Source organism: Macaca thibetana, chromosome 2 (assembly GCF_024542745.1).
Source record: "Macaca thibetana thibetana isolate TM-01 chromosome 2, ASM2454274v1, whole genome shotgun sequence".
Lineage (NCBI taxonomy): Eukaryota > Metazoa > Chordata > Mammalia > Primates > Cercopithecidae > Macaca > Macaca thibetana.
The window spans coordinates 145,287,459-145,303,613 of record NC_065579.1 but is presented as its reverse complement, the minus strand read 5'-3'; the positions used below and the strand labels follow the sequence as shown (position 1 = coordinate 145,303,613).

The 16,155-nt window shown below is 42.6% G+C and overlaps 1 protein-coding gene across 8 annotated transcripts in view; it reads left to right on the top strand.

Moving 5' to 3' along the window:
• The window catches only part of IFT122 (intraflagellar transport 122), a 97,479-nt gene that overhangs the window by 16,764 nt on the left and 64,560 nt on the right, over positions 1–16,155 (top strand). For 5 of the 8 annotated variants that reach the window (XM_050781584.1, XM_050781589.1, XM_050781588.1 and 2 more), the window contains exons 2-3: positions 9,512–9,578; positions 11,545–11,629. The exons of 1 other annotated variant lie outside the window; for it this stretch is intronic. In XM_050781584.1, the coding sequence (XP_050637541.1) occupies positions 9,512–9,578; positions 11,545–11,629 (152 nt within the window). 2 more of the 8 variants (XM_050781591.1, XM_050781592.1) reach the window with 2 other exon arrangements.

Genomic DNA, 16,155 nt, shown 5'->3' with positions numbered 1-16,155 from the left:
TCCTGATCTCTATACTAAGATCCTGGCCCCTCGCTCTTACTTCCTTGAAATTACTTGTAAGGAGAGATAGAGGAGTGCTCTGGATATTACCCATCCTGTAATAATTTTTAGTCTCTTCCTGTAAAGGAATGTGGGTTAGAATCCCTGTAAAGGAAATCTGACTTATTAATGATATCTAGTCGCAAGCGCACTCCGGCAGCCCGGGTCAGAATCAGCTGCTCAGATCGCAAACGCGCTCCAGCAGCTCAGATCGTGAGCGCGCCCCGGCAGCCCGGCTCAGAATCAGCTGCTGCTCAGATCGCAAACGCGCTCCGGCAGCTCAGATCGCGAGCGCGCCCCGGCAGCCCGGGTCAGAATCAGCTGCTGCTCAGATCGCTAACGCGCTCCGGCAGCTCAGATCGAAATCTAAATCAGACGAGAGCCAGGGGACGTCTCCCACCGGTCTCCGCTGACCGTCCTATAGCGCGTCCGCCAGGACTGCGTCAGCCTCAGTTTCAGACCTCGCGAGTCACAGATACAGGTTCAGAACAGACACAGACAGACAAAAGACAGACAAACAGAGATGAGCCGGCTCACCTATCAGCAGATCGATCTTGGTAGATCCGTTGACCAGGGGTCTGGTGGGCTTGGGGAATCCCGGGCGAGCCCCCAGATGTTATGCCCAGACCGTTTGTTCCCCAAAGAAGACCACCAGAGTCCAGAGTCAAAGCTAAGCGGCAAGGATCTTTACTGCAACTTCGAACTTGGTCCCTCCATTCTACAGCATACAAGAGGGCCCCGAACAATGCGAGTGCTTGCTTTTTATAGCCCGATGTAAACAGGATATGTAAAGTTACAGGGGAACAAGGTAATTCTCTCGGTTACAGCATTACAATTGGTTAATATTATACATTTAGCATTTTTTATTGGTTCCCGCTGCGTCCTTATCGGAGATTTCCCAGGTGGTGTTTTTTTCTGAAGTTTGAAAGAAATATGGAGGAATGTGTTAGTGCTGGGCTCAGGGAGTTGGAAGATATATGGGGGATGTGTTTGTGCTGGGCTCGTGCTGGGCTCAGGGAGTTGGGAGATATATGGGGGATGTGCCTCATTCCTTTCAGGAAAATGTGAAAAAAAAAATGTATCCCTTAGAATTGATGACATATGGTAGTTCTTTGTGAAAGTGTCTGATTCACACCTTCTCACTGGATAGTAATTTCCCTGAGGGGAGGGAGGGATTATGATCAGTTCATATCTGTTGGTGCCTGGCACCTAAGAGGGACTCAGTAAGTATCTGTGGATTTATTGGCCCTCACTCTAAGGGAGGAGACCACCCCTCATATCATCTTATGCCCAATTTCTGCCTCCAAAGAAAGAAGAAGTAAAAACTAAAAGGCAGAAATGAAATCCACAGGCAGACAGCCTGGTGCCGCACCCTGGGCCTGGTAGTTAAAGATCAACCCTTGACCTAATCGGTTATGTTATCTGTAGATTACAGACATTGTATAGAAATGTATTGTGAAAATCCCTATCTTGTTTTGTTCCGATCTAATTACCGGTGCATGCAGCCCCCAGTCACGTACCCCCGTACCCCCTGCTTACTCAACCAATCATGACCCTCTCACACACACACCCTTAAAGTTGTGAGCCCTTAAAAGGGACAGGAATTGCCCACTCGGGGAATTTGGCTCTTGAGACAGAAGTCTTACTGATGCCCCCGGCCGAATAAACCCCTTCCTTCTTTAACTCGTTGTCTGAGGAGTTTTGTCTGCTGCCTGTCCTGCTATATTTCTTGGTTCCCTGACTGGGAAGCTAGGTGATTGGCGGATGGTCGAGGTAGCTCCTTGGGCGGCTTAAGCCTGCCCTGTGGAACATCCCTGCGGGGGACTCCGACCAGCCCGAGCGACGCGGATCCTGCATTTCCCCTGGTGGGACACCTCGCCAGAGCAGTGTGTGGCAGGCCCCCGTGGAGGATCAACGCAGTGGCTGAACACTGGGAAGGAATGGGCCCTTGGAGTCTGGACATCTAAAACTTGGTAAGACTAGTGTTTGAAACTTGCCCACTCCGTTTGAGTGGAAGCGTGGCCTGATCACCCACGGCGTGCCTTTATCGGCACTTTGGTTTTGGTTTTGACTTGGTTTGAATTGCTTGACAGGATTGGTCTTGGGAACTTGCCTACTCCATTTGAGTGGAAGCGTGGCCTGATTACCCACGGTGTGCCTGTACTGGCACTTTGGTTTTTGTTTTTGACTTGACTTGGATTGCTTGATGCTTTGGTTTTGGTTTTGACCTGGCTTAGATTTCTGGATACTCTGATTTTGGTTTTGATTTTGGTTTGGTGCAAACTGCAAAAAAGTGTGTGTGCCCTTTTTATCCGTTCTTTGTTTTGTGGTGTGTATGTGGTGTGAGCATGGTGTTTTGTCTTGAAGCAGCATAAGTCAGGCACAGATAAGCCCACTCTACTAGGAACTATGTTGAAAATTTTCAAAAAAAGGATTTAAGGGAGACTATGGAGTATCATGACACCAGGAAAATTTAAAACTTTGTGTAAGATAGACTGGCCAGCATTAGAGATAGGTTGGCCATTAGAAGGAAGCCTGGACAGGTCCCCTGTTTCAAAGGTATGGCACAAGGTAACCTGTAACCTGTAAGCCAGAGAACCCAGACCAGCTGGTTTTAACCTCCTTGCCTCCAACACACAGTGGTTGAGAGAACAGCAGCATAAACGGCTGGCAGAGGCAAGGAAAGACCAGCAGAGAGAGAGAGAAAGGAAAGATACAGAGATGACAAGAGGCAAAGAGAGAGAGGAAGAAACAGAGAGGAAGAGACAGACAAAGAGGGAGTCAAGGAGAGAGAGAGAGAGAAAGAAAGAGAGAGGCAGAGAGAGAGAGGAGACAGAGGCAAAAGGAAAGTCAAAGAGAGACAAAGTCAAAGAGAGAAAGAGAGAGATATACAAGTAGTTAAAAAAAAAGTGTACCCTATTCCTTTAAAAGCCAAGGTAAATTTAAAACCTGTAATTGATAATTGAAGGTATTCTCCATAACCCTATAGCACTCCAATACCACTTTGTTGCCAGTGTAAACAAGGGCGTATCCCGAAAGCACTGAGGCCTTCCTATCAAAAATCCTTAACCCAGTAACCCACGGATGGCCCAAATGCTTTCAATCTGCAGCGGCAACTGCTTTGCTAACAACAACAACAACAAAAGTAAAAAAAATAAATAACTTTTAGAGGACACCTCATTGTGAGCACAACTCACCAGTTCAGAAGTATCCTAAGGAAAAAAAAAGGGGGGGGGCGGAATTTATATAAAAAGAGTATTATATGGTAAATTCTTATCCTGAAATAAATTAACTGGTTGTTTAAAGAAAGAAATATTTGTAATAAGTCAGAAAGTTGAGGCATGTCGAAGAATTGCGAAAGTCGTAAAAGAGAAAAATGTGTGTTAAAAGAAGAATTTATGCAAAAAGTGTTGTATAATTTAAAAGTAACTAGGCTTTCTGAATGTAAAACTATTGAAAAAAGACAAAAAAACAGTTTATGCGCAAGGTGTATAAGAAAAGTAAAATATACCTTTGGTAAAAGGATTATAAGGAGGCATAAGAATGTACATTTTTACCTACATTAAAAAGTTTAAAAAAATATTGTTTTGAAGGTTTAAGCAAGTTTTAAAACGTGAATTGTAAAGAAAATTCTGTGTGTAAACATATTAGCTAAAGTTAAAGAAGTATCATCCAGTTTTTCTGTGAACTGGACATTAAAGTAAAAGCATAACAGGTTTTTCTTAAAGCACCAACCTGCTCTTTAGCAAAAATTATAAAAGGTTAAAAAGAGTCTATAAAATCTTACCTTATGGTCAAACATTAAAAATTAGATAAATATGTCTACAAGGTTTTATTAAAATTAGCTTTAACATTAATAACACACTAATGTAAAGATAAAATTTAGCTTACCTGGTATAAAAATCATATGAGAAGCATTGTTAAATGTAAAATGGTATTTGGCTTTCTTTGGTTTAAAAACTAATAAAAATATGTGCTAAAGGAAATTTCTCAGTAAAAAGGCACTAAGGACTATAAAGTTCACTGCCAAAGTCCCCACATTTAAAACAAAAGATCAATTTCTTAAAAATGATATACTTGGTTTATCTTCCACTTTCCTTTCTCAGAAAAAAAACAAAAACAAAAAAAACTAAAAGTCTTTTAGCACATGTACCACCCCTAGAATTTCCAGTAAACAAGCACCAGCCTGAAGATCACATTCTCATCAAGGGGTGGAAAGAAGAAAAACTCGAGCCAACCTGAGAAGGACGCTACTAACCACCAAGACCGCTATTTGTACAGCAAAAAAAAAAAAAAAAAAAGGATGGACTCATCACACCCGAGTCAAGAAAGCGCCACCCCCTCCAGAGTCATGGGCCATCGTCCCAGGGGAAAACCCTACCAAACTGAAGCTAAGAAAAATTTAACTCTTTTCATCTATTCTATTACTCTTTCTTCTTTCCTCATTCTATTGCTGACCATCTGGTTATTAACATAACCAAGTCAATTTCATCTCAAACTGTTGCATTTAATGTTTGCCTTGTTATATCCTGTGAGGACTTGCCAAGTCAAAGACAGCTTTCTACTTTAGAAAATTACTTCTGTCCCTCCTGACTCTCCTCAGACTAGGCAGTAGTAAACTAGGACCATTTAATCCGGGGAGATTTCAATAAAGACCCCAGTGCCAACCAGGAATGTTGCCCCCCAGTGTACAGCTTTCATGCCATAGTTGGTCCAACATTCTCTGGGCCACTAAAGAGCAAGGATGGACTGCCCGAACTGCTTTTTGTAATTTCCCTAAAACCATACATTCATTTTAGTAGAGGATCATAGACGTTAAAGACTTAAAACAAACTTTAGCAATTAAGACAGGATACCAAGATACAAATGCCTGGTTAAAATGTATCAAATATTCCATCTGCACGTTAAAAAAAAAAAAAGCAATTGTTATGCTTGTGCACATGGCAGGCCAGAGGCCCAGACTGTCCCCCTTCCATGGAACTAAGGTGGTCCTCCAGTTGACCAGGCGTAGGCTGCATGGTAGCTCTTTTCTAGGATTCTACAGCCTGGAGTAATAAGTCATGCCAGACTCTCTCTCTGCTATATGCCAAAGTCTGGCACCCTGCGGTTCAGCCCCTGAGGGCCATCCAGCTTCCGTCTCCCAACACTAAGTTCACTTCGTGTCTCTCACGACAGGGAAGAAACTTAGCATTCCTTAGAGACCTGAAAGGATGTGATGAGCTTAAGAATTTTCAAGAGCTTATCAATCAGTCAGCCCTTGTTCATCCTTGAGTGGATGTGTGGTGGTATTGTGGTGGACATTTACTGGGCACTCTGCCGAATAACTGGAGTGGCACTTGTACTTTAGTCCAATTGGCTATCCCTTTCACCCTGGCATTTCATCAACCAGAAGGAAAAAAAATAAGACGTCATAAAAGCGAGAGAAGCCACTTATGGATCTTTCGACCCTCATGTCTATTTAGATGCAACTGGAGTCCCACGAGGAATACCAGATCAAGTTAAAGCTGGAAATCAAATAGCTGCAGGATTTAAGTCAATATTTTGGTAGGTGACAGTTAATAAAAATGTAGATTAGGTAAACTACATCTATTACAACCAACAGCAACAAGGTTTTCATGAGTTAAAGGAAAAACTCATGTCAGCCCCAGCCCTGAGGCTACCTGACCTGACAAAACTGCCATTTTTTAATCTTTCTGACACAGAGAATGTAGAGTTTTGTTTGGCGTTTTAAGCCGGACTGTGGGGCCCTGGCCAAGGCCAGTGGCCTATCTCTCAAAACAACTAGACAGAGTTTCCAAAGACTGGTCCCCAGGTCTAATGGCCCTAGCAACAATGGCCCTGTTAGCACAAGAAGCAGATAAACTAACCCTTAGACAAAACCTGAATATAAAGGCCCTCCACGCTGTGGTAACTTCAATAAATACCAAAGGACATCATTGGTTAACAAATGCTAGATTAACCAAGTACCAAAGCTTGCTATGTGAAAATCCCCACATAAGCATTGAAGTTTGTAACATCCTAAACCCCACCACAACCTTGCTCTCGGTATCAAAGAGCCCAATTGAACATAACTGTGTAGAGGTGTCAGACTCGGTTTATTCTAGCAGGCATAACCTCTGAGACCATCCTTAAACATCAGTAGACTGTGAGCAATACGTGGATGGGAGCAGCTTTGCCAGCCCCTGCAAAGTGACTCTGAAGAACTCGACAAGCCCTGCTCCAGTCACACCTGGAAGCTGACTGGTCCACTCACGGCTGAAGCATGAGGAAAGTCTTCACAGGACTCATTTTCCTTAAAATTTGGACTTGTACAGTAAGGACTTCAACTGACCTTCCTCAGACTGAGAGCTGTTCCCAGTGTATACATCAAGTCACTGAGATAGGACAAAAGATTGCTACGGTCCTATTATTTTATGGTTATTATAAGTGTACTGGAACTCTAAAAAGAACTTGTTTGTATAATGTTATACTATACAAGGTATGTAGCCCAGGAAATGACCAACCTGATGTGTGTTATGACCCATCTGAGCCTCCCATGACCACAGTTTTTAAAATAAGATTAAGAACAGAAGACTGTTAGGGGCTCATAAACAATACGAGTAAAGTGTTAGCCAAAATAGAAAAAAAAAAGGGTGCCTAAACGAGTCACCTTAAAATTTGATGCCTGTGCTGTCATTAATAGTAATAAGTTAGGAATAAGGTATAGTTCTCTTAATTAGAAAAGGGGCTATATGGCAGAAAATAAGTACATCTGTCATAAATTAGGACTGTGTGGAAAAATAAATGTAAATACTGGTCTTGTGTCATTTAGGCTACCTGGATTAAAAAAAAAAAATGAGAAGGATCCAGTCCACCTTCAGAAAGGAAAAAATGACCCTTCCTGTACTAAGGGACAATGTAACCCCTTAGAACTAGTAATAACCAATCGTGTTGATCCTTACTGGAAAAAAAGGGGAACATGGAACCCTAACAATTGATGGATCTAGACTAGATTTTTAAGTAAATATCATGGTTTGAGGAAAAGTTTATAAACACTCTCCTGAGCCAGTATTTCAAACCTTCTATGATAAACTAAAAGTGCCAGTACCAGAAATTCCAGGAAAAACAAGAAATTTGTTTTTGCAATTAGCCAAGCATGTAGCACAGTCTCTCAGTGTCACTTCATGTTATGTATGTGGAGGAACTGTAATAAGAGATCAATGGCCATAGGAAGCCTGAGAATTAGTACCTACAGACCCAGTTCCTTATAAATTCCTGGCTCAAAAGAATCACCCTGATAATTTCTAGGTCCTAAAAACCTCAATTATTGGACAACATTGCACAGCTAGAGAAGGAAAAGAATTCACTCACCCAGTAAGATGACTTAGTTGTCTGAGACAGAAACTGTACAATAGTACCACAAAAACAGTCACTTATTGGAGTTCAAATCACACAGAGAGAAATCCATTTACTAAATTCCCAAAGTTGCAAACCGTGTGGACCCACCTGGAGTCCCACTGGGACTGGACAGCCCCCACTGGATTATACTGGATATGTGGGCATAGAACTTATGCCAGATTACCTGATCAGTGGGCAGGTAGTTGTGTTATTGGCACTATTAAACCATCTTTCTTCCAACTGCCCTTAAAAACAGGCGAACTCCCGGGCTTCCCTGTCTGTGCTTCCTGCGAAAAGAGAAGTATAGCTATAAGAAATTGAAAAAATGATAAATGGCCCCCTGAGAGAATCATACAATATAGGCCTGCTACTTAGGCACAAGACGGCTTGTGGGGATACCAGACCCCCATTTACATAATTAACCAAATCATATGGTTACAAGCTGTCTTAAAAATAATCACTAATAAAACTAGCAGATCCTTGACTGTTCTGGCCAAGCAAGAAACTCAGATGAGAAATGCTATCTATCAAAATAGATTAGCTCTTGACTACTTGCTAGCAGCTGAAGGAGAGGTCTGTAGGAAATTTAACCTTACTAATCGCTGCCTACACATAGATAATCAAGGGCAAGTAGTCGAAGACATAGTTAGAGATATGACAAAACTGGCACATGTGCCCGTGCAAGTGTGGCATGGATTTGATCCTGGGACCATGTTTGGAAAATGGTTCCCAGCACTGGGAAAATTTAAAACTCTTATAATAAGAGTTATAATAGTAATAGGAACCTACTTACTGCTCCCTTGTTTGCCACGTGTACTTCTTCAAACGATAAAAAGCTTCATCGCTACCTTAGTTCACCAAAATGCTTCAGCACAAGTGTACTATATGAATCACTATCGATCTGTCTTGCAAGAAGACATGGGTAGTGAAAATGAAAGTGAGAACTCCCACTAATAAAATGAGTGGGAGTCTCAAAAGCGGGGAATAAGGGAGGAGACCACCCCTCATATCATCTTTTTTTTTTTTTTTTTTTTTTTTGAGACAGAGTCTTGCTCTGTCGCCCAGGCTGGGGTGCAGTGGCCGGATCTCAGCACACTGCAAGCTCCGCCTCCCGGGTTTAGACTATTCTCCTGCCTCAGCCTCCCGAGTAGCTGGGACTACAGGCGCCCGCCACCTCGCCCGGCTAGTTTTTTGTATTTTTTAGTAGAGACGGGGTTTTACCGTGTTAGCCAGGATGGTCTCGATCTCCTGACCTCGTGATCCGCCCGTCTCGGCCTCCCAAAGTGCTGGGATTACAGGCTTGAGCCACCGCGCCCGGCCAACCTCATATCATCTTATGCCCAATTTCTGCCTCTAAAGAAAGAAGAAGTAAAAACTAAAAGGCAGAAATGAAATCCACAGGCAGACAGCCTGATGCCACACCCTGGGCCTGGTAGTTAAAGATCGACCCCTGACCTAATTGGTTGTGTTATCTGTAGATTACAGACATTGTATAGAAATGCACTGTGAAAATCCCTATCTTGTTTTGTTCCAATCTAATTACCGGTGCATGCAGCCCCCAGTCATGTACCCCCTGCTTGCTCAATCAATCATGACCCTCTCACACGAACCCCTTTAGACTTGTGAGCCCTTAAAAGGGACAGGAATTGCCCACTCGGGGAGCTTGGCTCTTGAGACAGGAGTCTTGCCGATGTCCCTGGCTGAATAAACCCTTTCCTTCTTTAACTCGGTGTCTGAGGAGTTTTGTCTGCCGCCCGTCCTGCTACAACACATTCTCTCATGTGGTCTGGCCTTTATGGTATTATTAGAAGAGTTAATACCCTGAACAGTCGACCCTTTGAATAATTTCTTGTGTCTGGTTTCTGGATAAGAGGAAGTCAGGACAAAGAGCTAACTACTGAGTGGATCATGATTGAATGGGCTGTTGTGGTATGGTGGTTGAATGGAATTTGCAACAAATGCAATTCTTAATCATTCTTTTTCTCCTCAGTACACACACAGTGTTTCTTAATGGAAATAAAGTTTACTTTCCTGGCCATTAGCAGACTTCATAATTTTGATTCCTAATTGTCTTTTCGCCTTGTTTTCTGTTCAGTATAAATGACATCGCATTTAAGCCTGATGGAACTCAACTGATTCTGGCTGCCGGCAACAGATTACTGGTAGGATTTTGTTTTAGTTTCCTCTTAAAGTACTTCCCCAACCTCCCTCTTGTGAGTACTCTGAAATTTGACCCTTTTTTTTTTTGAGATTAAAAAGGCAAGGGTGGAAAAACCTTCCTTATTACTTTTTAATAGGGATGGAAATGGGCTATTTAAAACAGGCAAGTAAACTATCAGATAAAAACCTGTGAACAATACCTCCTTTGGGGTCATTAATCTTTCCCTTTTTACTTTGAGACACCCATGAAAGAGTTGAAAACAATCACAATGCCTTTAAAACTGGACTGGTGTCAGTTTACATTTTGTTCCCCAGAAAAATTCAAGCAACAGGACTGAAGGTGCTCTGTCCATGAAAAGTCAGACCCCAACTTTTAGGCATTGGCCTACCTAAACAATTCCATATGGATATTGTCCTATTTTTCATATTTTTATTTATTTATTTATTTTTTTGAGACGGAGTCTCGCTATGTCGCCCAGGGTGGAGTGCAGTGGCCGGATCTCAGCTCACTGCAAGCTCCGCCTCCCGGGTTTTTACGCCATTCTCCTGCCTCAGCCTCCCGAGTAGCCGGGACTACAGGCGCCCACCACCTCGCCCGGCTAGTTTTTTGTATTTTTTAGTAGAGACGGGGTTTCACCGTGTTAGCCAGGATGGTCTCGAACTCCTGACCTCGTGATCCGCCCGTCTCGGCCTCCCAAAGTGCTGGGATTACAGGCTTGAGCCACCGCGCCCGGCCTATTTTTCATATTTTTAAAGAACATATGCTCTCTCTGGAACCTATCCAGGTATATAAAAGTAATTTTCAGAGAACCCCTTATGTTTGACCAAAAAACCTTTGTATGATCTCTCTTTCTGTCTTAAGTCTACTTCCTTTTCTCTGTTGTCTCTAGATACGCAGACTGATTAATCTCCATTCTTTGTATGGTTAACTACATAATCTTAAAACATGGTTGAATTGTTCTGCAGACTTCTCTCCAGTGTAAACAATCCAAGCCATTTTAGTTTTTCTACATAGGTTATCTTTTCCAACACTATAACCATTTCAGAAAGTTTCCCCTTGATTTCTCAGATGGTGTGTTTTTAACTCTCCACGTAGTAATAGATGTCACATGGCTATCAAATACCTAAATCCATATTACACCTGGATTTTATTGTATTTTATTTCTTAGAGACAGGGTCGTGCTCTGTTGCCCAAGCTGGTGTGCAGTAGTGCAATCATAGATCACTGTAGCCTCAAACTCCTGGGCTTAAGGGATTTTCCCACCTCAGCCTCCTGAGTAGCTAGGACTGTAGACACACACCACCTCGCCCACGTAATTTTTAAATTAAAATAATTTTTTTTTTTTTGGGTAGAGATGGGGTTTCACTTTGTTGCCCAAGCTGGTCCTGAACTCCTGGTTTCAAGCAATTCTCCCGCTTCAGCCTCCCAAAGTGTTGAGTTTACAGGCGTGAGCTACCATGCCTGGCCTACAGTTGGGTTTTATAACATTCCCTCCTACTTGAAAACCCAGAGTTGTGTGACTTTCAAACTCTTGGTAGCAAATATGAAACATCTCTCTATTATGCTGATTTAGTGCAGAACTGGCACTGAAATTTAATCATGTTATAGCTGGCTCTTTTTAGGGGCTAGTTCTATTTAGAAGAGCCTGCCTTGATTAGTCATGTATCTGAATTCAGGTAAGGATGAGTGTAAAGCATTTCCATGGAGTGAATAATTGAACCTTTGGTTCTTAAGGATTAGTGGTATATTCCTGGTCACGTAGTAGTACATAGACCTGGGACCTTTACTTCTTGGTTACCCAATTTTAAGTCACGTTGTTTTTGGTTTCACCGTATAGTTTTTATTGGATACAAATTTAGAATATTGACACGTGTATTGTTATAAAAACAAAAATAGCAGTAGCAACCCTGCAGGAATTCTGACTAATAGATATCACATAGATAATCTGTATTTGTCTCTTTTGCCAGGTTTATGACACCTCTGATGGCACCTTACTTCAGCCCCTCAAGGGACACAAAGACACTGTGTACTGTGTGGCATATGCGAAGGATGGTAAAAGGCTGCTCTGGGTTTCCATTCTCTATGATGGCCTCATCATTGTTCATTTTTCTCCTTAGTCACTTTTTAATTATTTCTAATAAGCTAGAGTACAACTTGCAAGTTCAGAAGATAGTGAAGTTGCTTAGACTTCAATTCAGTCATTCAATCTACCAAGTATTTATTGAGGCGATCTATATTCCAGGTGCTGTTCAAGATGCTTGAGATACTTCAGAGAAAAAAACGGTGGTCCCTCCCCTTATGGGGCTTCTGTTTTATGGGGTGGTGGTGAGAAGTGAGGGAGGAAGAGAGTATGAGGGAAGACATACAGTAAACATAGTAAAAAGGTAAATTAAGCAGTATGCTGGAAGATGATAACTGTTATGGAAGAAGAAAAAGTAGAGCAGTGTGAGGGGGATTGAGAGTGCTGGGCAGGGCAGGGGGTTGGGTGCAGTATTGAATTAGACTAGTGAAGGTGGGCTCATTGAGATGAGGACAGGTGAGCAAAGAGTTTGAAGTCAGGAGGCAATGAGATTGTGCCAGTGGGCATCTGGGGGACGAGAGCTCCTTGCAGAGGAAGAGCCATTGCAAAGGCCCTTACGTGTGGGTGTGCCTACTAGGAGCTGGATCAAAGAGAATCAGGAATTGTAGAGGATGAGGATAAAGTGGTAACAGACATGGGGTGGTCAGATCAGGCTGGCCATCATAAAGATTTTGATTCTCAATCAAAATGGAACTACTGAAAGGTCCTCAGCAGAGAAGGGATCTGATCTGATTTATATTTTAAAAGGATCCTTCTAGTTGCTGAGTTGGAAACAACCTGCAAGAGGTGAGGGTTGGGACATCTGAGTGAGGAAGCATCATCTAGACAAGGGGTGATGGTGGCTCAGACCTCTGTAGGGGCAGAGGAGGTGGTGAGAAATGATCAGACTCTGGATATAATGGGAGGGTGGAGCCAACTGGATTGTCTGACAGATTGGATATGGGCTGTGAAGAAAAAGGAGTCAAAGTTTTTGACCTGAGGACTGAAAAGATGGAGTTGCCCCCCGACAGAGATGGAAAAGACTGCAGGTAGAGAAAACTTATAGTTGAAGATCAGAAATTCAGTTTTACACATGCTGAATTTGAGAAAAGTTGATGATATAGGAGAGGGGAGAGGACTGCTGGAACAGAGTTGAGTAGGCAAGAGGAGATGGGATCTAGGGCATAGACAGGGTGTTTGCTTTAGGTAGGGGTATGGTAGGAACTGCAGAGGCCAGCAAATGGGGACAGTGTGGTAGTAGGAATCTAATGGAAATTCTCAATTCCATTTTTTTTTTTCTTCAGTGAAATAGGAAGCAACATCAACTGAGAGTGACAATGGGGAAGGGAGGTTTCAGAGAGTTGAAGAGAAAGGAAAAAGTGTAAAATCACTGCCTCAGAGAGTGGACCCGGGAGTTCCCCAGTGTAGTGAGATCCCCAGTGACATGAAGAGCCCTCTTGAAGGTTGTGATCATGAATTGAAAGTGAGATTAGTTGGTGTGATTATGTCTTTTTCTCCAGCCATTTTGAGCTGCATAGTTGTGAGACAGAAGAGATGAATTTAACCAGAGGTGGTTTTGCAAGCACATTTGAAGATGAAGTAGGAGGGCAAGGGAGCAGAAAGTGTATACAGATAAATAATTATGTACATTAACCTTGAATTGTTGGCTGAATAATGAAGAGAGAGAGGACAGCAATGGAGAAGTAGTAGGTTCTGGTGGGGTTGAAGGATTGTTACAGTTGGGGTACCAGGTGGGTTGGGAAGGAAGGGAAGTGATGCATGAAACTGAGATTTAAATTTATTTTAAAATAATCCATGTTGTCCCACAGCATAGGATTAGTGGGAAGAACATGGGCTTTGGAATGAGACAGTTGTGAGTTCCAACCCCAACCCAACACCAGAATTCTGTGAGTTCGAGCTGGTTATTGAGTCTGAGTCACAATTTCTTCATGTGTCAAATGGATAACATTAGAGATAACATTCTGTAGCCACTGCCAAGAAGTCACAAAATTGTAATGTTATAATGCTTGAATGAACCTTGGAGATCATTCCAGTCCCAGATTTTTAACTTCTTTTGGCTGATGGGCCTCTTTGATAGTCAGATGGAAGCTTTAGACCACTTCCTAGAAAAATGTAGATTCTTCATATATATACAGAATTTCGTGCATATAATTTAGTCTGATTAGTCCAGTCTCTTCACTTTAGCCCTGCATAAAGACATAGACAATTGGCCGGGCACGGTGGCTCATGCCTATAATCCTACTATAATCCTAAAGCTCTGGGAGCCTGAAGTTGGGAAAATTGCTTAAGGCAGGATTGAGACCAGCCTGGGCAACATAGTGAGACTCCCTAAAATCTGGCCTAGGTGACAGAGCTAGACTCCGTCTCTAAAAAAAAAGACAGGTCATGTGACTTGACAAGGCCATGCAGCAGGTTGGCCCAAAGACAAAACTAATTTCTTGCTTTATAGTCAGGTGTGCTATACCATGGTAGTCATATTTTGTGTGTGTGTGTGTGTGTGTGTGTGTGTGTGTGCATGTTTGAGTTCAAGGTCAGAATAATGTTTTAGGGAGACCTGTGAGGAGGGAGCCTGGAGAGCTGAACTGTTTCTGTCTCATCCTAGTGGCTCTTGAGAAACGTGGGCCAGTCAAGGGCCTGGTATAAGGCCCAGTAGGTACAGAAGAGCTATTGGGCCTCTGATGCCTCTGGTGTTTATAAGCATAGCAGGACTCTTTGACCTGCAACACCATTAAGGCACTTGGGGATGTCAGAGTGTGACCCGTCAGTAGTGGCATTTGCACAGCACTTTCCAGAGTCATGTCACACACATCTCATTTGATGCTCCCAACAACTCTCTGAAGCAGGCAGCAAGGGGACTCTTATTCCTGCTCAAAGATGAGAAAACAGACTTGGAGCAGTTACAGGTGATGGTGGCAGAGGCAGGCCTAACCCAGGTCCTCTGACTGCAGAACCCTCGTTCTTTCTGGTGTATCACGCTGCCTCTTCATGACACCTGTATGATGATTAAAAAGTCTTTTAGTCCTCGGAACTGGTTTTTTCCTTTCAGACCTGAAGATTGAGATACACTGAATTGCTCTTTTAAGTCTACTTGTTTCTGATTTCTCCCTTAAGTTTAATACTTTTTTTTTTTTTTTGAGACAAAATCTCGCTCTGTCGCCCAGGCTGGAGTGCAGTGGTGCGATCTCAGCTCACGGCAACCTCCGACTCCCTGGTTCAAGCGATTCTCCTGCCTCAGCCTCCTGAATAGCTGGGACTACAGGTGCACACCACCATGCCCAGCTAATTTTTGTATTTTTAGTAGAGACAGGGTTTCACCATATTGTTCAGGCTGGTCTCAAACTCCTGACCTTGTGATCCGCCCACGTTGGCCTCCCAAAGTGCTGGGATTACAGGTGTGAGCCACCGCTCCTGGCCCAAGTTTAATAAGTATTTAATGAGCAACCATGATATAAAAGTATGTAAGACATAGTTTTTTTGTTCAAGAAAAACAATATAATATGAAGAAAGAATAGAAATAGCTAATTTTTTTTTAGTGTTGCTTCTATTCCAGGCCCAGTTCTAAGCAACACAGGGGTTGGGGGTGCCACTCCCTGTGCAGTAAAAAATCTGCATGTAAGTTCTGAACCCCCCCCAAAACTTCACTATTAATAGGCTACTGTTGACCACTAGCCTTACCTGTAACATAAACAGTTAACACATTTTTAATATTATATGTATTATATATTGTATTCTTAAAATAAGTAAGCTAGATAAAATGTTAATTGAGAAAAAAGAAAAATATACACTCTTCATTAAATGGAAGTGGATCATCATAAAGGTCTTCGTCTTCATTGTTTTCAGGTTGATTAGGCTGAGGAGGAGGAGGAGGAGGAGGAAGAGGAGGGGTTGGTGACGCTGTGCCAGGGAGACAGAGGCAAAAGAAAATTCACATGTAAAAGTGGACTCATGTAGTAAAACTCATGTTGTTCAGGGGTCAACTGTATGTACACACATACATACACTCATTTAATCTTCACACCAACCATGAGGTAAATACTAACATTATATCCATTTTTCAAATAAGGAAATCATAGAGCCCTTCAGTAGCTTGTTTGGGTCATACAGCTGTTCAGTGAGATCTCTAGGAATTCTGAGCCAGAGACTCTGAGCCCAAAGCTTATGCTTTTCATCACATCACCTGCTACCTACCAGGATGAAGGAGGAGTGATGGAAATAGTAAGAGCAGTTTCTTTGTTTCTTTAGTATTTGCAGCAATATCATACGGCTCACCCTAATATCTACTATTTCAGCTACTATAAAAGGTAGTTGGCCGGGCGTGGTGGCTCATGCTTGTGATCCCAGTACTTTGGGAAGCCAAGGCAGGTGGATCATGAGGTCAGGAGTTCGAGACAAGTCTGGTCAACACAGTGAAACCCCATCTCTACTAAATATACAGAAATTAGCCAGGCATGGTGGTGTGTGCCTGTAATCCCAGTACTTGGGAGGCTGAGGCAGGAGA